Raw genomic sequence first — 22,194 nt, 5'->3', positions numbered from 1 at the left:
CTATAAAAATTTGTCAGCTCTTCAAGTTCCCAATCCTGTGCATTTTTAGTGAAAGTGACATTCCAAGTTACCGTCCCATTTGCACAACACAACAATTCTGAAACTACAACTTGCTGATTTCCAGCCAAGTTAAATACAACTAGAAAAACAGTGGAAAGAGGACTCTCCCCACTCCAAACATCGAACCAAAAACAGGTTCTTGCTCCATCACTCACCTCAAACTTACTATGTTTTTCAAACGTATGCCACCCCTCTCTAATAAATTTCCATAGGCTTACTCCATAAGACCCCCTACCCTCCTTAGAACACCATCCCCACCCACGCACTACCATACTTGTGATCAATAACTTTTTTCCACGAGTTCCCTTCCATATGGTACCTCCACAACCACTTTACAATCGATAGGTTGTTTACCAGGTGGTAGTGGAACACGATCCCATGTCCCATTATGGTGAAGGGCATCCATTTAATTTTTTATAGCTAGCATCTATCTCGAATCAAATAAAGCATCCTGAACTGTCTTAGGAACGTAAACTTTTGAAAGTTGAGAAGTAAAACATGAGAATGAAGGAGATAAGGCATGATATGAGACAGATTGACTAATCGGATGTTGAGTAACACAATATCGAGTACCTTTGCGGAGAGCAATAGGTGGAGAGTTTGAAGTACTAGGTAACTCATGATCAGAAGATGGAGACAAGGTTGGTGGAGGCATGGGAGCTGGCAACCGCAAGCGATGCAACTAAACTTGTAAAGGAATTGGGGGAGGCATTGAGGTTGGGTAAGGTTGGGTGAGTGTGAAGGAGAAAGTGTAAGATTAGGTAATGGTAGAGGATCACACTCAACACTCAAAGGTGTCCGAGGGAAATTCTCTCTCTCTCTCTCTCTCTCTCTCTCTCTCTCTCTCTCGACTTCTCTTTTCATATTTCCGGCTCTTCTCGCTGGGAATAATCGTTAATTTTGCTTTCTTTTCATCGTTCTTTCTTTCTTTCTTCTTTTGCTTCAGTTTTAGTTTTTTTCTTGGATTTTGCATAGTGAGTCTGGAGGTGGTGTCGATGGAGTGTAGCTTTGGGGTGGAAGCTAAATTTTGTGTTTAGATGGAAGGGGGAAATCTTTATTGTATTGTCAAAAAGTGTAGGAAGTTCATTAAGGTTCTTTACCTTAGTGGTGATGTGCTGGTTTGGATGGCTAAGGTGGTTGAAGAATGTCTGAGTTTTTCGGGTAATAGAGCTTTTTATCAGACCAGAAGGGAGGGTAACAGTCTTCTTAATCCAACTTTCTCATAATTCTTATGGAAGGTTTGTTAAGTTGATTGAGCTGGGTGAGGGCAAGGGGAAATGAATTATTGTAATTCCTGAAGGGAGAAATGGTAGTGGCTGGTCTGGTTTTGTGAAGAAGTCGCGTGAGATTGTTGGTTCTAGATCCTTTTTTTCATCTCAAGAAAACAGAGGTCCTCATGGAGCTGCGAGGGAGAAAATTTTGCAGAGAAGCTCCTTAGCTGCTGCTAAGAAATCTGCAGTTGTTGATTTTGGTATTAAAAATAGGAGTGTTTTGGTAGAATCGACAGGAAGATCCAAGAAGGATGGCTTGAAGGATATGAACAGTCGTAGGTACATTTTAGATGAGGGTGACGGTTGGTGTTCCAAGATGTGGAAAAAAGTGGGGGAAGTTAAGGGGTCTCTCTGCACATTCGGGCGGAATTAATGGGTTGGAAAGAAAAAATAGGCACTTTGTTACTATCAGTAGATGAGGGCTTGGGTCTTTTGATGGATTGGGGTAGTGGGTCGTGTGGGCCTAAGCCTGTTAAGTCCTCTGGGTGTAATTTAGATTGGCCAAATAGAGGCCCAAATCAGATGAGGCGTGAGGTTGCATTTTGCCCGATAGGGTTTGGGCTTCTTCTTTTAGCTATGGTGGCCTCCACTGTTCAGAGGCCTGGCCCTTCATCACAGACAAGGTCGCCGGCAAGGTGCGAACTGACGGGGACCATTCAGGCGACTTGATCTGCCGCCGGTATTGTAGCAACAGACTTGAAATAATAAGGAAAAAAAAGGTAACTTGCTGATCTTTGAGGGATCAGAAACCTCCAAAACTCTTTTATTAACTTTGTTCAGTGCAATACAAAGGAAAAGGCTTCAGTATTTATAAAAGTCTTATGACTGTTAATGACCATTACAATAGGGGCATTATGGTAATCCTCAGTAAGCAAGGACATAAAGGTATATTGAGCCCTTAAGAAACACGTGCGGAGCACATGACTAACTATCAATTAACTAATAGATGACTTCCTCATGTTTTCTTCCTTCTACAGCTCGAGCTCCTCTTCCTAGTATGATTTGATCATTACAACTGCCCCCCCTTCAAAAGACCTTGCCCGCAAGGTCAGGATAATGAGTCCTCAACTATTCTACAGGTTCCCCAGTGGAATTCTCCTCATCCATACTACACCATTTCACCAATAGCAGTATAAAAGGTTTATTATTCACAACACTCATACGTCTGTCAAGAATAGCTTCTGGTTCCACCTTGAAATTCTCATGAGAATCAACCAATGGTAACACAGGAAAAATCTGGGAATCAGGGCCAATATATTTCTTTAACCTCCAGACATGAAACACTGGATGAACTGATGAATTTGGTGGCAACTCAAGTCTATAAGCTACCTCTCCAATGCATTCCAAAATTCTGAATGGACCACAGTATCTGGCAGCTAGCTTGGATCTGTTGACTTGACTGACTGTCTGTTGTTTATACTCATGCATCTTCAAATAAACTAAATCACCTACCTGAAACTTCCTTTGAATGTGATGCTTATCATATTGCTATTTCATAGCAACTTGTGCAGCCATCAAGTTCTTTTTCAACAACTGTAGTATCTCATCTCTTGACTTTAATTCTTTGCCCACAGCTTCATTCTGAGTAGTACCATCAATATATTGAATTAAGGTTGGAGGAGGGACCCTATATAATGCCTCAAATGGTGTCATTTTAGTCGATGAATGAACTGAGGTATTATACCACCATTCAGCCCAAGGAAGCCAATGCACCCACTGTTTTGGCCTCTCACTGACAAAACTCCTTAGATATTGTTGCACTCATTTACTAACCACTTCAGTCTGCCCATTTGATTGTGGATGATAAGTAGATGTGAAGTGTAGTTTAGTATCTTGCAATTTAAACAACTCTTTCCAGAAATTACTTGTGAAAATTACATCCCTATCAATTGCAATGGTGGATGGCAAGCGATGTAACTTGAATACCTGAGATATAAATACAACAGCCACGGATACAGCTGTATAAGGGTGAGATAGAGGTAGAAAATGTGCATGCTTGGTGAGTCTATCAACTACCACCAATATAACAGAATACCCTTGTGAACATGGTAAGAAATCAATAAAATCCATGGAGATGTCACTCCAAGATCTGCTGGGAAGAGGCAAAGGCTGTAATAACCCATCAGGTTGTAAGTTTTCTGTCTTGCATCTTTGGCAGACTCGACATGCTTTTATAAATTGCTTTATGTCCCTTCTCATACCACTCCATATAAAATCTGTCCTTGCTCTATGCAGTGTTTTCTGATAACCAGAATGGCCCCCAAAGGCATTGCTGTGTACAAACTGCAGCACTTGCTCCTTCATAGGGGATGAAGATGACAAAATCAGCCTGCATTTCTTGAATAACAGCCCATTCTTACCTCAAACTTCTTATCCAAAAGCTTGCCTTCTTGTAACTTTTTACAAACAGCTGAAATTTCTTCATCATTCAAGTAGGATTGTCTCAACTGCTCTAACCATATGGGATCAAAGACTGTGATAGCCAACATTTCAACAACTCCTTCCTCCACTTCCTCTTTTCTCGAAAGACTATCTGCTGCCACATTGTCCTTGCCATGCTTATATTCAATTATAAAATCATAATCAAGCAACTTGGTAGTCCATTTTTGCTGAGATGGAGTTCCTATCTTCTGTTCCAATAGAAACTTCAGGCTTTGTTGATTTGTTTTAATTACAAACTCAGCTCCCAACAAGTATGACCTCCATTTCTTCATAGCCAATACAATTATAAGGAATTCTTTCTCATATGTAGAGAGGTCTAGTGCTTTTCCCTTCAAAGCTTGACTCAAGAATGCTAAGGGTCGCCCTTCTTGACTTTAGACAGCTCCAATCCCTTTACTAGAAGCATCACATTCCAACAAGAATGGCTTTGAGAAATCTGGCAAAGCCAAGACAGGTGGTTTTGTCACAGCCTTTTTCAGGTCTTGAAAGGCTTTAGTAGCTTCATCCCTCCAAATAAATGCATCTTTCTTCAACAAATTACTCAATTGTGCAGCAATGGAGCCATACCCTGACAAACTTCCTGTAGTAACCTGTTAGACCAAGAAATCCCCTTAATGACTTGAGGGATTTTGGTAAGGGCCACTCGAGCATTGCCTTGATCTTTGCTGGATCTGCTTTGACACCCTTTGCAGAGACCAAATGTCCCAGATATTCAATCTCCCCACAAGCAAACCTGCACTTACTCTTTTTGGCAAAAAGAGTATTCTTTGCTAATGTATCCAATACCACAGAAAGATGTTCTATATGTTCTTTTTTAGACTTACTATATATCAGAATATTATAAAAAAAAAAACAATAACAAACTTCCTCAAAAAGAATTGGAAGACCTCATTCATCAAGGACTGGAAGGTGGCTGGGGCATTGGTTAACCCAAAGGGCATAACCCGAAATTCATACTCCCTTGGTGTGTTCTAAATGCAGTTTTTCCAATATCCTCTTCCTTTACACGAATCTGGTGGTACCCAGATCTAGGATCTAACTTGGAAAATATCGAGGCTCCATGTAATTCATCCAAGAGTTCATCAATGACAAGAATAAGGAATTTATGTTTAACTGCTTATCTATTTAATCCCCTATAATCTATACACATATGCCATGATCCATAAGATTTTTCTCACCAAAAGGATAGGTGAAAAAAAGGGGGATTGGCTACTCCTTATCACTCCAGCATCCAATAATTTCTTAACTATTTTTTCTATTTCAGATTTTTGGAAGAAGGGATACCTATAAGGTTGAGTCGATTTTGGCATGGTTCCCTCCTTGAGAGTTATCTGGTGATCTTTAGCTCTTCTTGGAGGTAAGCCCTTTGGCTCAGCGAAGACAGTGTCATATCTAGCCAACACTGCCTCAATATCAGCATAATATGTGCCCACCTCTTGGTTTGTTTACTTGACAACAATCTGAAGTAGCATGCCCTTCCTCTCCACAATAGTTAGTTGGCAAATCTGAACATCTTCAACAAACTCAGTCTTGTTGGAACTCAAGCCTCTAAGTGTGATAGAACTCTTGGCATTGGTAAATGTCATTGTAAGGTTAGTAAAATCCCACAAGACAGGACCTAAGGTTCGCAACCATTGCATACCCACCACCACATCACAACCTCCCAATGGTAGCAAGAAAAAATCAGTGTTGAAATGGTGGCTTTGCATCTAAAACTGTAAATTCTGGACCAGACCTTCACCATTGATCCTTTCCCCATTGGCAACCCTTCAATTTTTCCACTTTGCGTGACATCTAATCCCACATTCCTTGCTATCATAGGGTCAAGGAAGTTATGTGTACTGCCAGTGTCAACAAGGACTATTACTGAGCAATCCTTAACCTTGACATTAGCTGTCATAGTTTTCGGGCTTAGAGAACCTGCAACTGCATGGAGTGAAATTTCAGGCACCTCAGTATGTTCCATAACAGCTTCATTATTTCCCTGTGAGTCTTGCTTATTACCCTCTTCCCTCTCAACATCTTGTAACCAGTCCAATCCTGCCATTTCAAATAGCTTGGCCTTAGTACATTTATGACCAGGCTGCCATTTGTCCTCACAAAAGTAACAAACCCCTCTATCCCTTCTTGCTTTCATCTTTGCTGGTGTCAATCTTTGAAATGGAGCTGAGGGTTTGGAGCCATTAGTCCTTGGACTAGAAAACCCTTCTTTCCTTACAGTTTTAGCAAGAACTGAATTGCTTCCCTCACCAGGAACAAAAACAAGGGAGGACTGAAATCTGTTGTTTCCCTGAGTGCTAGTGATATACTCCTCTTGGATCTTGACTAATCCAAAAGCAGTATTCAAAGTCTGAGGGTGCAACATTCTCACAAGCAGTCGTATCTCATCCCTAAGGCCACTCAAGAAACAAGAGAGCTTATAGTTTTCAGACACCCTTTCAATCTATTTGGAAGGACCTCATACTGAGTCTTGTATGCACCAACTGTAGAAGTCTGCCTCAACCTTGTAATGGCCTCCATAGGGTCATCATAAGAAGAACTTCCAAACCTTAATTGGACTGCTTCAACAAAGGAATTCCAAGAAGTGAAAGAATCAGTTTTCTCAGCATCTTGAAACCAAACTAATGCATTCCCATCCATATAGAATGAGGCCATCAATATCTTCTGTCCATCTGGCATGGGGCGTAAAGCAAAATAATTGTTTGCCTTATAGATCCATCCAGTTGGGTTGTCACCATCAAATCGTGGGAAATCCAACTTAATACTTCGAAACTGCATTCCAGAAGTTAGAGTTGAGTTTTCAGGGTGAACCCCATCACCATTCTTGCCATTCCCATTTCGAGCATGTCTTACTCCATTCATGGCTTCCAACAAAAGGTCCATCTTTGAACTCAGACCCTTCAGAGCACTCTGATGATCTGCCACTCTCTTCTCTTGCAGTTCTTGGTTTTGCTTTAGCCCAAGAACCAGCTTCTCCAGTTCTTTGAACTGTGTGCCTTCTGCCATTGTAAAAGGAATATTTTTGCCCTGAATTGCGAAGGGCTTTGATGCCAATTGTAGCAGCAGACTTTAAATAATAAGGAAAAAAAAGGTAACTTGCTAATCTTCGAGGGATCAGAAACCTCCAAAACTCTTTTATTAACTTTGTTCAGTGCAATACAAAGGAAAAAGCTTCAGGATTTATAGAAGTCTTATGACTGTTAATGACTGTTGCAATAGGGGCATTATGGTAATCCTTAGCAAGTAAGTGAGGACATAAAGGTATATTGAGCCCTTAAGAAACACGTGCGGAGCACATGACTAACTATCAATTAACTAACAGATGACTTCCTCATGTTTCCTTCCTTCTACAGCTCGAGCTCCTCTTCCTGGTATGATTTGATCATAACAGGGATGCTATCGCCCGAAAGGTTCTGGGCTTCCTTCTTCGGCTACGGTGGATTGCATTGTTTAGAGACCTGGCCCATCATCACAGACAAGAGAGCCGGTGAGGTGCGAACAGACGGAGATTATTTAGGAGACGAGATCAACGGTCGTGAACAGTGCTGAGGGGTTGCTTTCTATTGCGAAGCTGTTGAAGGCCTAGCCCAAGGAGGAGATGGTTTCGATCCAGCCAATGTCTTCAAAGAAGGGGTCGATGGAGGTGGGGGGGGGGTCTTCGAGCAGTATCTCAACGTTGTGTATGCCCTCGAAGGAAAGGTTGGAGGAAGGTGTGTCTCATCGGTGAGGCATATGGGGTTGAGTTCAGATCTGGTTGTGGAGTCAGAGGATTCCTTGTCACATGATGTTAGGGCTGGGGATTTTAAGGAGAGCAGTGTAGGGTTAAAGGGGAGTGATACATCTGTGGAAGAGGTTCCCTGCACTCTTCTCAACAATCCTAATTTACAGATGGTGTTGGGGGGAGGTGAAGACTCAGTTTCTTGTGAGTCTGGGGAGCTTTTAGATTTTGATGAGCATTTAAATCCTGTTCCTTTGAGTTATTTGAATCCAGGATTAGAATGGCATCGTAACTCTTCTGATTGGGTTCTGAGAAAGGTAGAAGAGATTAGAGATTCTGTGGGGATTTCTTGTGAAGGATATGAGGAACAGTTCAGAGCTCTTCTGATTGCTATAGAAGCGGGACAACCTGCTTTGGACAAATCTGCTGCAAAAAAGGAGAGGGAACTTAAAAGGCTGGAGTGCTCTATTACTGTAGTTTTTTTGAGAAGAAGAATAATCATTCTTATTAATTTCCAACAGAAATTATTACAATATAAATAGAAGATGAAGGCCACCAAATCAGGAAGGCCACCTAATCAATAAATTAAATCAGCAAATTTCTAGGCTATAAAATAGGAAAGAGAAATATCTAAAATCTGGAATAGTTATTTCAAATTTTATCTAAAATAGAACTTCCTAATTTATCTCCTAGAAATCCGACATATTTAAAAAAGAGTTTCCTAACTTATCTCCTAGAAATCCGATACCCCCCTCAAGTTGGAGCGTAGATATTTATCATGCCCAACTTGTTTACAAAGAACTCAAAACTAGGTCTGAAAAGTCCTTTGGTGAAGATATCGGCTATTTGTTGAGTAGGAGGAACAAAAGGCATGCAGACATCGCCACTATCAATCTTCTCCTTTATGAAGTGTCTGTCAATCTCTACATGTTTAGTGCGATCATGTTGTACTGGATTTTGGGCAATACTTATGGCGGCTTTGTTGTCACAATACAACTTCATTGGCATGTTCACCGTCATCCTTAGCTCTTCAAGAATTCTCTTCAGCCATAGCATCTCACAAACTCCGTTAGCCATAGCCCTATATTCTGCCTCGACACTGCTCCTTGCAACCACATTTTGTTTCTTGCTTTGCCATGTGACCATATTTCCCCAGACAAAAGTACAGTATCCTGACATGGATCTCCTGTCAATAACTGAGCCTGCCCAATATGCATCAATGTATGCCTCTATGTTCTACTGTGTGGTCTTCTGGAAGAGTAAACCCTTGCCTGGTGTACTTTTCAAGTACCTAAGAATCCGATAAACTGCTTCAAGATGTTTCTCATAAGGTGAGTGCATAAACTGACCTACCAAACTCAAAGCAAAAGCAATATCGGGCCATGCATGTGATAAGTAAATTAACTTTCCCACCAACTTTTGGTACCAAGTTGTATTCACTGGATCACCTTCCTTGTCATCTCCAAGTTTCTGATTTGGATCGATTGGAGTGTCTGTTGGCCTACACCCGCTCATCCCAGTTTCCTTAATGAGGTCAAGGACATACATCCGTTGAGAGACAACAATCCCTTTCTTCGACCTAGCAACCTCCATTCCAAGGAAATACCTCAGAGATCCTAAGTCCTTGATCTCAAATGTTGATTAGAGGGAAGTCTTCAATCGGTTCATCTCAAGTGCGTCATCTCCAGTGAGAATTATATCATCTACATACACAATTAGAATTGTTATTTTCCCATCCTGTGAATGTCTTGTAAACATCGTATGATCACTTTGCCCTTGAGTATACCCCTGACTTTTAACAAACTGAGTGAATTTCTCAAACCAGGTTCTTGGTGACTGTTTTAACCCATATAAGGACTTCTTCAGTTTACACACTTTTGTGCCAAAATTTTCACCAAATCCTTGAGGTGCATCCATGTACACTTCTTCCTCCAGATCTTCATTGAGAAATGCATTTTTTACGTCCAATTGTTGCAAAGGCCAGTCACAATTAGCCGCAAGTGATAAAAGAACTCTTACAATTTTTAGTTTTGCAACTAGGGCGAATGTCTCTAAGTAATCAATGCCATAGGTTTGAGTGAATCGCTTGGCAACCAATTGAGCTTTATACCGTTCTAGAGAGCCATCAGATTTATACTTGACTGTAAGCACCCATTTGCTCCCTACAGCTGTTTTTCCTCTTGGTAGATCAACTAACTCCCATGTACCATTTTTTTCAAGAGCTTTCATCTCCTCGAAGACAGCCTCCTTCCACTCAGGAACTTTCAGAGCATCCTGCATAGTATTAGGGATCTCCATACAAGACAATTGTGAGGTAAAAACACGAAAAACAGGTGAGATTTTCATATGACACATAATTGGATAATGGATGTTGGGTGCAAGATCTCACACCCTTTCAGACAGCAATGGGAAGTTTAGAATTATCAAACTCAAGATTAGACCCAGACTCGGGTTCAGAACTAGAAGATGAAATAGGCTGAACATGAGGTAAGGGCTCAGTGAGGACATTACCTGGAGGATTTACAGATTCTGGGCAGTGCGAAGGATTGGAAGACTCTTTCTTTCATGTTGTCTTCTGTCGCGAGTAGACAATGTCAAATGGTACCAACACTGTGTTTTTCGTTTCTGTCTCTCCTTTGTGAACATCATGAGATGGCACTGTAGGGAGACCTGCCTTTTCAGTATCTAAACAACTGGACTCATTTTCCCCTGTGGTATAATAAAGCTTGGGTTTTCAGGTTGAATAATCAAGGTTGGAGAAGGATCATTTTACAAATTTTCAGTTTGGAAAAAATCATGAAAACCAGCCGAATCTTTGTTTTGGTTCCCCCCTTGAAAATGAGGTGTAAAATATGGAAGTAATTCGAAAAATGTAACATCCATGGTAACAAACATTTTTTTTTTTAAATAGGTTCAAAACATTTATACCCCTTTTGAGTGGGAGCATAGCCAACAAACACACATTTTGTGGCTCGGGGTTCAAGTTTTCCTCGATTATTACTATGAATATGAACAAAAGCGGTACAACCAAATATCTTTAGTGGTAAAGAAGAAGAAAGCCGATTTTTTGGATAACATTTGTGAAAAATATCAAAAGGTGTTGCAAAGCTTAAAACCTTATTCGGCGTTCTATTTATGAGATATGTAGTAGTAAGAACGGCTTCACCCCAAAGATATTTAGGTACTTGACTGGTAAAAAGTAAAGCCCGAGCTACTTCCAATAAGTGTTTGTTCTTTCTTTCAGCCAAACCATTTTGTTGCGGAGTGTCGACACAAGAGCTTTGATGAACAATTCATTTTTCAAGAAAAAACTGGCCCAAAATGTTTTTGAAATATTCTCGACCATTATCACTCCGCAATATTTGAAGATTTTTTTGAAATTGTGTGTGTACCATGGTGTTAAAAGTTTTAAAAATTGTTTTGACTTCAGATTTTTCTGTCATCAAATAAACCCAACTTAGGAGTAGTTTGGATTCAGAAATGAGTTGAGATGATTTGTGAATAGTAGAATAAAAGTTGAATTATTTATTATATTTTGTGTGAAAATTTGGAAAAGTTGAATTATTTATTATATTTTATGTGGGAATTTGAAAAAATTGTAATGATGAGATGAGATGAGTTGAGGTGGGGTTTGAATCCAAACGAGGCCTTAATCTCGTGTGATCATCAATAAAGGTCACAAACCATTTTTTTCCAGAATGCATAGATGTAGTACAAGGGCCCCATATGTCACTATGAATGACAGTAAATGGAGTAGTTGGTTTGTAGGGTTGGGTGGACAAAGATGCACGATGATGTTTAGCAAATTGACAAACTTTACATTGAAAAGAAGTTGGACTTTTATTCCAAAATAAATTGGGAAACAAGTATTTTAAATACTGAAACTAGGATGACCTAACCTATAATGCCATAACAGAATATCATTTTCCTTTGAAACAGAAATAGAATTTAAGCAAGTACTTTGACATTGTCTACTCGAGTTAGGTCCACTTCAAAATAATAGAGTCCATCTTTTTCCTTAGCACTACCAATCATCCTCCTCGTGGTCAAGTCCTGAAATTCACAATAAGAAGAATATAAATTAGCTTGACACTGGTGATCAGAGGTAATTTTACTGATGAAAAACAAATTGCAAGACAAAATGGGAATGTGGAGCACATCATGGAGTGTTAACAATGAAGTGAGTTTGATAGTTCCTATCCCGGCAATTACCGAGAGTGAACCATCTGCAATTTTGACCCTTTTATTGCCTGCACACGGACTATAGGATGAGAACAATTTGGAGCAACCAGTCATATGATCAGTTGCGCTGGAATCAATTATCCAAGAATGAACAGAATTAGGAGTAACACCTAAAAACGCATGAGCAAGAGTGTTACCCTTTTGTACCAAAGAACAAGACGGCATTAAGTACAGTTTTGGAGATTGAAATAATTTGTACAGGTGCTCTAATTGTTCCTTGGTAAAAGGTACTGCATCCGAGTTGTTAGAAGGCTCTTGAGTCTCTTCAGCAACGACTTGGTAGGCACGACCATCTCGTTTGGATTTTGGCTTCCAATTTGCAGGTTTACCATGAAGCTTCCAGCACGTCTCCTTCCTATGCCATGGTTTTTTGCAATGCTCACACCATGGTTTATTATGCCTTTCATTGTCAGAATCAATTCTCTTTGACACGAGCAGAATTTTCAAGTTCCAGGATTAAACCAGTTTCGGTATTGCGCAGCATGATTTTCCTCCTGGACTCCTCATGTCTAACTTCAGAAAAAACTTCCCAGATAGAGGGCAATGTTTGCCTGTCAAGAATGCGACCTCGGACCTCGTCCAAACTTCGATTAAGGCTGGCAAAGAACATGTAAACCCTGTCGTTTTCCTCTCTCTTCTTGTGACTAGCATAGTCATTTGAATTTTCCCAAACATCCTCATAACACTGATCAAGTTCCTGCCATAAAGTTACCAATTCGTTATAATAAGTCGTAACATCGTGATCATTTTGCTTGGATTTCCAAAGTCGAGTTTTCAACTCAAAAATTTGAGAAGAATTCTCTAGGTCCGAATAAAGATCTCGAACAGCCTCCCAGACATCTTGAGCAGTGGGAAGAAATAGGTGAGGTTTTCCAATGGTAGGTTTCATGGAATTGATGAGCCAAGCAATAACAAGAGAATTTTCTGACTGCCATTTTTTTTATTAGGGTCACCAGCAGCAGGTTTTGATATTTCGCTAGTCAAATGCCCAAACTTGCCTCTGCCATCGATTGTCAATTTGACGGATTGAGCCCACTCTAGATAGTTGTGCCCATTGAGTTTTGTAGCTGTGAGATAAAGGGCTGAATTCTGGGAATAGGAATCTGCAGATACATGCGTGGGAGGGATAGTGGAATTGGGTGGAATTGTTTCGGAAGTACCAGAAGAGTCTGAAGAGACGATAGGATTTCTTAGGGTGCCGGTCATCCCTGACTTATACGGCATCATCAGAGGAAAGGAGAAAATAGAAAAAGAGCACGAAGCTCTGATACCATGTAGGTTTTTTGAGAAGAAGAATAATCATTCTTATTAATTTCCAACAGAAACGATTACAATATAAATAGAAGAGGAAGGCCACCAAATCAAGAAGGCCACCTAATCAGTAAATCAAATCAGCAAATTTCTAGGCTATAAAACAGGAAACAGAAATATCTAAAATCTGAAATAGTTATTTCAGATTTTATCTAAAATAGAACTTCCTAATTTATCTCCTAGAAATCCGACATATTTAAAAAACAGTTTCCTAACTTATCTCCTAGAAATCCGACAATGACCTACAAGTCCAGGGATGGGAGTGCATGGAAGGAAAAAGGTAAGGAAAGGGTTGTCAATGGTTTGTCATGAAGCCTAAAATCATTTCTTGGAATGTTCGGGATTTAAATGATTATAGGAAGCGTTTAAGGGTGAAAAATTGGATGATTCAATGGAAGGTTGATGTAATTTGCCTTCAAGAAACCAAACTGAAATTTGAGTAATCTTACTAATGGACATCAACCTAAAAGGAAAACTAGGAGCATATAGAACAGATGACAAGGATATAGAGTCAGTGAGCTTAGTGGATCCAATGCTTGTAACTTTAGCAAGAGAACCATTAGCGAGAGTAACATTTTTTGGAGATATCACGGTATCTAACTTAGAGAAAACAGAGGACAAACTAGTCAGATATTCATTAGCTCCTGAATTAATGACCATGGATCTTGAATGTATGAGACAAGACATACGGACGCTGTACTTGAGTGGGCAAGAGTAGTTGGCAAATGACTTGATTAGCGGATCCAGATGGTCTACCATGCAGATCTCAACAATAGTCCATCGAGTGGTTAGTGCGAGCACAATGGGTGCACTTACTAGATTCTCGACCTCGAGTGCGATTACCTTTGGCATCACATCCTCCACATGGACCTCTACCACCCTGGCCTCCACACCCACTAGGGTGAAGATCATTGAGGAATCAGGGTGAAGATCATGTTGAGGAGTTGATGCATGGTTATCACAGATAAAGCAAGGATTGCTGATTCAATTTAGGACAGGTAGGGCCATCATAATAAGTAGTTTCATGAGTTTGAAAACATGTCTGTCTATAAGCTTTGTAATGTTCATTCTAGAATCTAGACTACTAGTAGTTATATCGATTTTATGCTGGACTTATGTCTCATGTTTTTTCTTAATGTCGGTTTTAGTTTATTAATAGGTATAACTTATCAAAAAAAAGTTTATAAATAGGTATAAGTATTGCTGTATATGTTCTCTCGTCTTTTGCATGCTTTAGGTTTGAAAACTTAAAACTTTAGTTAAGTTACATTGTGCAAAGTTATCCAATATTGTGGGCTAACACATGCTATTATTATCATTGCAGATGCATATTATATGGAACGAAATGGCCTGTATATTGGCCAAGGAAGAGCGATGATGTCAAGGGCTGGGATGTTCCGTGCTTTAGAAGGAGTCGCTGTGGATATGAGTAATAGAGTATTTAAACTGCCTTCCTTTCATGGTATAGTTCATTTCTTACAAAACTTTTTACATATTTTTCCATATAAAATAATTGGGTGTGTTTGGTTGAGGAAAAATTTGAGAATGTTTCGAGTTTTTTTAGAATATCTTTGAAAAATGTTTAGATGTGTTTTTATTGGGTTTTGGGAAAATGGGTAGGTAGAGTTGAAAAGTTGTTTGAATATAATTTTATTGAGGGCAGTTATTTTTGGTTTTTGTGTTTTTGACTTTTCACTGAAATCTAGGCAAATGATTAGATGAAAAGTTGGAGTAGAGAAATTCTTTGAGATTGGAAGATGTTTGGATTGAAGGTGATTTTTTGTTTTTGAATTTTTTTTTGATAAACCCTTAACCAAACTGGGCTATTTATTGTTAGCTTGGACAAGATTATTTTGTTTCCCTTTTCCTTTTAAAATATATTTGTCATGTCTTCTCGGGTGTATATACACTTCCTTTGACAGTATAAACTATAAACTTTACTAAAAGTTTCTTGCTTTTCTCCTTGTTGGATGGATATATTATTGATAATTCAGTTTGTATTTAGATGTCTATCTATATTCCCTTCTACCAATTCCCTTCTACCAGTTTGTATTAAATGTTAGTAGTGTTAGTATCATTTGCTGTACTCAACAGTAGTTAGTAATTCCGAGGTGAAGGATTTCCTCTCAAGTTCCCGCCGCATTTATAGCTCTCATTCCTAAGAATATTGGACTTTTGAGGTGAACGATTTCTGGCTTATCAGCCTTGTGAATGGGATATATAAGATTATTTCTAAGATGTTTGCCAATCGTCTAGGAGAGGTTATGGGAAGGATCATTACAAAACCCCAAAATGCTTTTGTTAAAGATAGGCAAATTCTGGATTCAGTCCTCATTGCTAATGAATGCCTAGACAGTAGGCTAAAATCTGGCTAGTTGGGAATCCTATGCAAGTTAGATATGGAGAAGACATATGATCATGTAAACTGGGAGTTCTTATTATATGTGCTTGGGAGGTGCGGTTTTGGGGAGAAATGGTGCTCGTGGATTAGATAGTGTATTTCTACAGCGAGGTTTTCAATATTGCTGAATGGTTGCCCAAATTCTTACTTTAATAGCTCTCGGGGCCTAAAACAAGGAGATTCTTTGTCCCTACTCCTATTCGTTCTTGTCATGGAGACACTTAGCAAAATAATTCTAGCCTTGGTGAACAATGGCTTTATTGAGGGATTCTTGGTGGGTGATCCTAATAAGGGCACTATTAACCTATCTCATTTATTATTTGCAGATGATACACTTATTTTTTGTGAGGCAGAACAAAGCCAAGTTCGAACATTGAGGGCATTATTACTTTGTTTTGAAGCGGTATTTGGCTTGAAAGTGAACTTTGATAAATTAGAATTGGTGCCGGTGGGCAATGCTCATAATATCAGGCAACTGGCTAGTATCCTTGGATGTAAGGTTTCCTCACTTCCCATGACATACCTTTGTGATACCCCATACGATAAGGATAAGAATAGGTGGTGTATGGGATCCCACATTGCTTGCGAAGGAGAAGTTCTTGCTCTTTATAAGGTTCTAATAGGGCTCCAATTGTATCATTGATTAGTCTTTTTGGAATATAGGTTATGTGGTTTTGGCCTTTTATTGGGGCGTTACAAATGGTATCAGAGCCTATCCCAACCATAAATGTGGGACTTGAGCTGTGCCACTTATGACGGACTGGCCCGACGAGGATGTAGAGAATTTAAGGGGGTTAGATTGTGATACCCCATATGATAATGATAAGGGTACGTGGTGTATATGATCCCACATTGCTTGGGAAGGAGAAGTTCTTGCTCTTTATAAGGTTTCAATGGAGATCCAATTGTATCATTGACTAGTCCTTTTAGAGTATAGGCCATGTGGTTTGGATATTCCATTAGGGCATTACAACCTTGGTCTTCCTTTGGGGGCAGTTGCAAGATCTATATCAATTTGGGATACAGTGGTGGAGAAAATTGAACGTAGATTGGTAGGTTGGAAGAGATTATGGCCTTGTTTGTTTTCACAATTCCTCTCAACTCATCTCATCTAATCATTATAACATTTTAAAATTTCTAGACAAAATAAAATAAATAATTCAGCTTTTTCAAATATCAAAACAAAAATAATATTAAAAAAATATATTCTAACAATATTTTACTCAACTTTTAACTTTAATCTCAACTCATCTCATATGCGGAAACAAACAAGGCCTATATCTCTCGAAAGGTGGTAGGATTACCCTTATTAAAAGTACTATTTCTAATCTGCCAACGTATTTTTTATCTGTATTCCCAATTCCAGGAAGTGTGGCGAACCGTATTGAGAAGTTGTATCGTGACTTTCTTTAGGGGTGGGATAGGAGAAGAATTCAAGTATCATCTAGTTAGGTGGGATAAGGTATGTTCTCTAGTCTCTTCGGGTGGATTGGGCATTAGAAATTTGAGGACTTTCAATCGAGCCTTGCTTGGGAAGTGGTTATGGAGATAGGAAAAAGCTAGTTTGCCCACCATTTGTTACTGCTCTACTTGATTGCTCGGGAATTTTTTTTTTACTTAATGATTAAGCAAGTAATTTTAAGTGTATTGGTGTATTTTTTTTATTTTTTAAAAATATTTAAATATATTAAAAAAATATATATAGAAAAATGAAAAAAATAAAAGTTGCAAAAAGCAACTATCGGTCAAGTAGAGCGGGTTACTCTGAGCGGCAGATATAATACGGAACCGGAAGCCCAATGGAAGTTGGTGATCAATTGCAAATATGGAGGCATGTGGGGAGGATGGTGCACTAGGGAGGTTCACAGGGTTTATGGAGTGAGAGTTTGGAAACACATTCAGAGGGAGTGGGGGATCTTTAATCGGCATACTAGAATGGTGTTGGGTGATGGATCTAGAATAAAATTTTGGACTGACCTATGGTGTGGATACCAAGCCTTAAAGGATTCATTTCCAGTAGTCTTTAGGATCTCATGTGAGAAAGATACATCAGTGGCTAATTGTACGGAGTTATTTGGAGACCTAGTCCAATGGAACGTGAATTTCACTGGAGCCGCCCAAGATTGGGAAGTTGGCAGTATTGGGGAGGTCTTTGCTCTTCCATACTCCATGAGGCCGAGAATCTAGGGAGCAGACAATATGTGGTGGATTCCCACTGGTAAAGGTACATTCTCGGTCCGCTCTTTCTATATGTTTCTTACACAACCACAAAATATGGAATTCCCATGAAGAAAGATATGGAGATACAAGGTGCCTCCCAAAGCGGCATTTTTTGTATGGACAACAACATTATGTAAGATCTTGATGACGGATAATCTACGAGGACGTGAGGTGATCATAGTATATTGGTGTTGCATGTGTAGGAAAAATGGTGAAATTATGGATCATTTACTGTTGCATTGTGAGGTGGTTGGAACGTTATGGGATGAAGTGTTTAATAGAATGGACTTAGCTTGGGTTATGCCAGTCACAGTGACAGAGTTCATGGCCAATTGGATAAATCTACGAGGTCTCCCACAAATCGCAGCGGTGTGGAAAATGGTCCTGATTTGTATCATGTGGTGTCTGTGGAAGGAGCGAAATGACCGGACATTTAAAGACAAGGAGCGCTCACTAGTAGAACTTAGATTACTTTTTGTTAGCACTGTTTTCTTTTGGGCCACAGTTGTAGATTTTTGTGGCCTCGATTTTCATGTTTTTATTACCTCTCTCTAAATAGGTGTGACCTTTTGTATACCATCTTGTGTACTTGGACTATGCTTATTCATATCTATATAATTGTTTACTTATTAAAAAAAAAAGAAGTAATGAAGAGGTAGACACAATGATTCGAATTTCCTCTAGGAAAGTGAAAGTATGTGTGAAAGATGGCTTCCATTTGCCTACTAGGGTGCATTTGGATGGAAAGGAACGATTAGAGATTTGAAGATTTCTTTTTTGATTGGCACCGAGTGTCCAGGAACAGCATCCCGATTAATCCCGGGAGTGCACAAGCCTTCGACAAGGAGTTTCTCGCAAGTGCACCTTGGATAATTCAAGGGGAAAATCTCCTAGTCTGATGGCCCCTAGAAATTGTTTGCACACCTTTACCACTTGAGCCAACCCCTAGGGGTTAATTAGAGATTTGAAGATTGGGAACGCTCTTTGGATGATCTTAAAGGTTTCTTCTTCAATGCATTTTTTCTTTGGCTTATAGTTATAGACTTCAATGGACTCAGTTTTCATGACTTCCCTCTATCTATTTCTAGCTCCTAATAAGGTGCATCTTCTATTTGTTTATAGGGGTGCGCATGTGGCCCAAGCACCCGTTGGACCCGATTAGGTTGACCCGAACCGACCCGGCTTTTATCAGGTATTACTTGAGCGGGTCTCCAACCCGACTAAATAATGGATTTGCGAATTTGTGTCAACCTGTCCGTGAGTATGATTCTCAAACCCTAGCCAGTAGCCACCCACTCAGCCTTTGTCGCTCACTCAGCCTCAAAGCCCTCCGGCGACCAGCTCCGCATCCTTCTGGCCAACATGGACACCAACAACAACGTCACTGTCGAGTTCGACGAACTCGTCCAGGCCGTCTTGCCCAACATTGAGCACCAAATTCCCTATTTTGCCTGATATTGCTATTTTGATCAAAAAGAAGAAATTCACAAAAAGGAAAACGCAAAAAAGTAAAATGGGCTCTCGGACTTATAGATTTGAGGAGGATTCTTCGAGTGATTTCACGAGAACTGAAGGATTCTTGGAGTACTTTCCCAAAAGGCTATGCAAATAAGAGAAGAGAAGAGGCTATTTTCCAGCTAAGAGGCTTACAGATCTACAAATGAGTGACGTCTCTGACGGAATCCCACTTAAAACAATCTTGATGTTGACCAAAAAGAAGAAGATGAGAGCTTCCTCTATGCCGTAAATTCACTTGTGCTGCCCATGGCCTTGCAAACGGCCATTGAGCTCGGTGTTTTCGAGATTCTGGCCAAAGTAGGTCTTGGATCCAAGCTCTCCTCCTCGCAGATTGTGGCAGAGATGCCCACTACCAATCCTGAGGCACCCCAGATGCTGGCGAGCCACTCCATGGTAAGATGCTCTGTGGGTGCTGATGACTCTGGGTTTCGTTACTTTTGTAGTGTAAGTCTTCTTATGTAAGTCTTTTTATTGACGAGTTGGTGATGGGCAGCTCGAGATCTTCTCCTTCGATCCCAGATTCCCAAGACCACTTCTCTCTTCCTCTCTCGTGGTTCGTGAATGTGTTTCTAGAAGCATCGAAAGGAAAAAGTAAAACGATGTTGTTTTTAAAGGTCGGGTCATACGGGTTCGACTCGATTTGGTTTGTTCGGGTCGGTTTGGCGCCTTAATTGGAACCGTTCAGGTTGGGTCGGGCTCAAACCCGTGTTTAACCGCTTGGGTTGCAGGCCTATTTGTTTATGTTCAACTCTTTAATTCTTATTCTCTTATATACATCTTGTGAACCTAGGTTATGCCTTATTTTTGTATTGATAAAGTATGTCTCAGCTACAAAAGAATTGATTTTTTTTTTCCTTCGATCGTGAGCGGAGTTATTAGTAGATTTTTTTATAGTATTTTAAATTTCATTTACACTCACCCTCGGGATTAGTCGGGAATTTATTTCGGGCACTCAGTGCCAATAAAAAAGAAAGTCATTAACACCAGAAAGGGGCAACCCAAGTACAAAAGATAACACACTCGAATATGGAGGTACTAGCCTCCAAGCTTCCATGTTGCAGTGACCTGGATTCTGACTCCTCCAAACAGCAAATAACTTCACTACACTTTGGGGCATCTCTCATGCAATGCCAAAAATATTGGACATCAAGGCCTGAACTTCTCTGGCTACCTAACAGTGCAGCAATAAGTAATCGGCTGTTTCCCTGCTTACACATGCAACACCAATCCATTATTGATATTACGTTCTTCCCAGATTTTCATAGTAAGGATTCTCCCTTACACACCAATAATAATTACGAACAGTGAAATGCATTTTCTATAAAATAAGCTTATAACAATGAGAGTTTAGTTGGAACCTACAATTATAAAGAATCTTTTTGTTTTCATAAGCACAAAATTATAAAGCATCTGTAGCAATGGAAGGGTAAATCTAAAATTATATTCGGCATCTCCAAAATAATCAATGTTCGGAGCTTCATGATCTACTAATCCAGCCCCCCAAATAAAAATTCCTAGCTCTGTCATTGGGAAGTGCCCTTTGTCTTAACTTCCTTGTGTGATACAGGATCTGGTTTTGGCTTGAAAACATAAAGGGGTTATCCGTGCATGTTTGTACGGCTTCATGCAACTACTACCTTCTCTATCAAGCTTTTGAGCTCAACGTGTATGGAAAATGAACAAGTTTAACTGAAATACTGTAGTGCCTCCTGCCTTTTTCATCTCCTAGAAATTTTAAATTGTTATAATGTCTAATTTAATTTCCTGGAATGGTATACTAGCTTTCAAGCCATAAACAACTTTGTTTCAAATCGTTTTCATCCTAAAATTCCCTTCTCGCATCCTGCCTTAGTGCTTGTAGACATCACACTTAGGGTTATCTTTTTTTTCCCTTTCCACTTCAGCATTACCGTGTTATCATTTATCACCTCCTTACAAGATGTTCTAAAGTACTATTCTTTTTCTCCTTTACTGTGTACTTGTATTCCTAATAGGTTGTTACTTTCAAGGTTTACTTTGTCTTTTCCTGGAATCACTATTTGTTCTAAGTTTTAGACATGCTGATGTTGTTTTGTTTTGATCCCCAGATGTGCTCGAGGGTGAAATTTTTCTTCAAAATCTTCCGAGCATTGTTGCTGCTCATGCCCTAGGTACCATGTCAAATTTATCTAAAGTGATTTGTTTGCCATTTTGTGATTCTCTGTATAGGATTTTTGGCGTTCATATTCTAACTTGTTTCATAGAACAAGGATATGAGGTGTGTAGCTCAAAACTTGCCTATTAATAGTAAAGTACTACAATGATCGCTTCATATATGATTTAGAAATTAGTCACTGAAGAAACATTATGCTAATTGATTTAGTAATAAGAATTTGAATCTAAGATTAAACTGACCTATTCTGGGGAAAAAAAAAAAAAACAATACAACCATTCTAGTTTCAAAAGACCCAATATTACTGATCAACTAAAAAAGACCCAAGAAATTTTTTTTTGATAAGTAAATACCCAAGAAAAATTTCAGACCTGGATTTCCATAAATCAGAGGAAAATGACTGTGCATTCAATGACTCTTTAAGTGGCCATAGAAATTCTCAAGTCTCATTGAATGTATTACAATAATTTTAGCCATCCAGGCCCAGCCCTTCATCATACATAAAACAAACTACTCTAATCACATCCTTACACAGCATTTATCTATTACGTGATACTCACGCTTACTTTTAATGGACTCTTTTAAATTTTTCTTTCTATGTTTTAGATCCCCAGAAAGGTGAGCGAATACTAGACATGTGTGCGGCACCAGGAGGGAAAACAACTGCAATTGCAATCCTCATGAAGGATGAAGGAGAGGTTGTTGCAGTTGATAGATCTCACAATAAGGTACATATTTTGAACTAGATTTTTCATTGTCAAATGCTATCATGTCTGTCCTTATCATATGATAACTAATAAGCACTAGGTTGCTGCAGTTGAAGGAGAGGCTGTTGCATTGATAAGAAATGCTATATTTA

General features: G+C 39.4%; 1 protein-coding gene and 1 long non-coding RNA gene across 2 annotated transcripts in view; one reads left to right on the top strand and one right to left on the bottom strand.

The window, feature by feature from the left end:
* The window catches only part of LOC121251868 (rRNA (cytosine-C(5))-methyltransferase NOP2C), a 39,353-nt gene that overhangs the window by 9,061 nt on the left and 8,098 nt on the right, over positions 1 to 22,194 (top strand). The window contains exons 5-7 of the mRNA XM_041151258.1: positions 14,369 to 14,506; positions 21,271 to 21,333; positions 21,942 to 22,063. Of these exons, the coding sequence (XP_041007192.1) occupies positions 14,369 to 14,506; positions 21,271 to 21,333; positions 21,942 to 22,063 (323 nt within the window). The remainder of the gene's footprint in view (positions 1 to 14,368; positions 14,507 to 21,270; positions 21,334 to 21,941; positions 22,064 to 22,194) is intronic.
* LOC121251869 lies at positions 15,684 to 16,619 on the bottom strand. The gene is made up of 2 exons (XR_005938132.1): positions 16,420 to 16,619; positions 15,684 to 15,968 (listed from the first exon to the last, which is right to left on the bottom strand). It is a non-coding gene; the product is annotated as an uncharacterized LOC121251869 (long non-coding RNA).

Source organism: Juglans microcarpa x Juglans regia, chromosome 2S (genome assembly GCF_004785595.1).
Source record: "Juglans microcarpa x Juglans regia isolate MS1-56 chromosome 2S, Jm3101_v1.0, whole genome shotgun sequence".
NCBI lineage: Eukaryota > Viridiplantae > Streptophyta > Magnoliopsida > Fagales > Juglandaceae > Juglans > Juglans microcarpa x Juglans regia.
The sequence above is the reverse complement of the archived record's forward strand: the minus strand, read 5'-3'. Positions and strand labels throughout refer to the sequence as shown.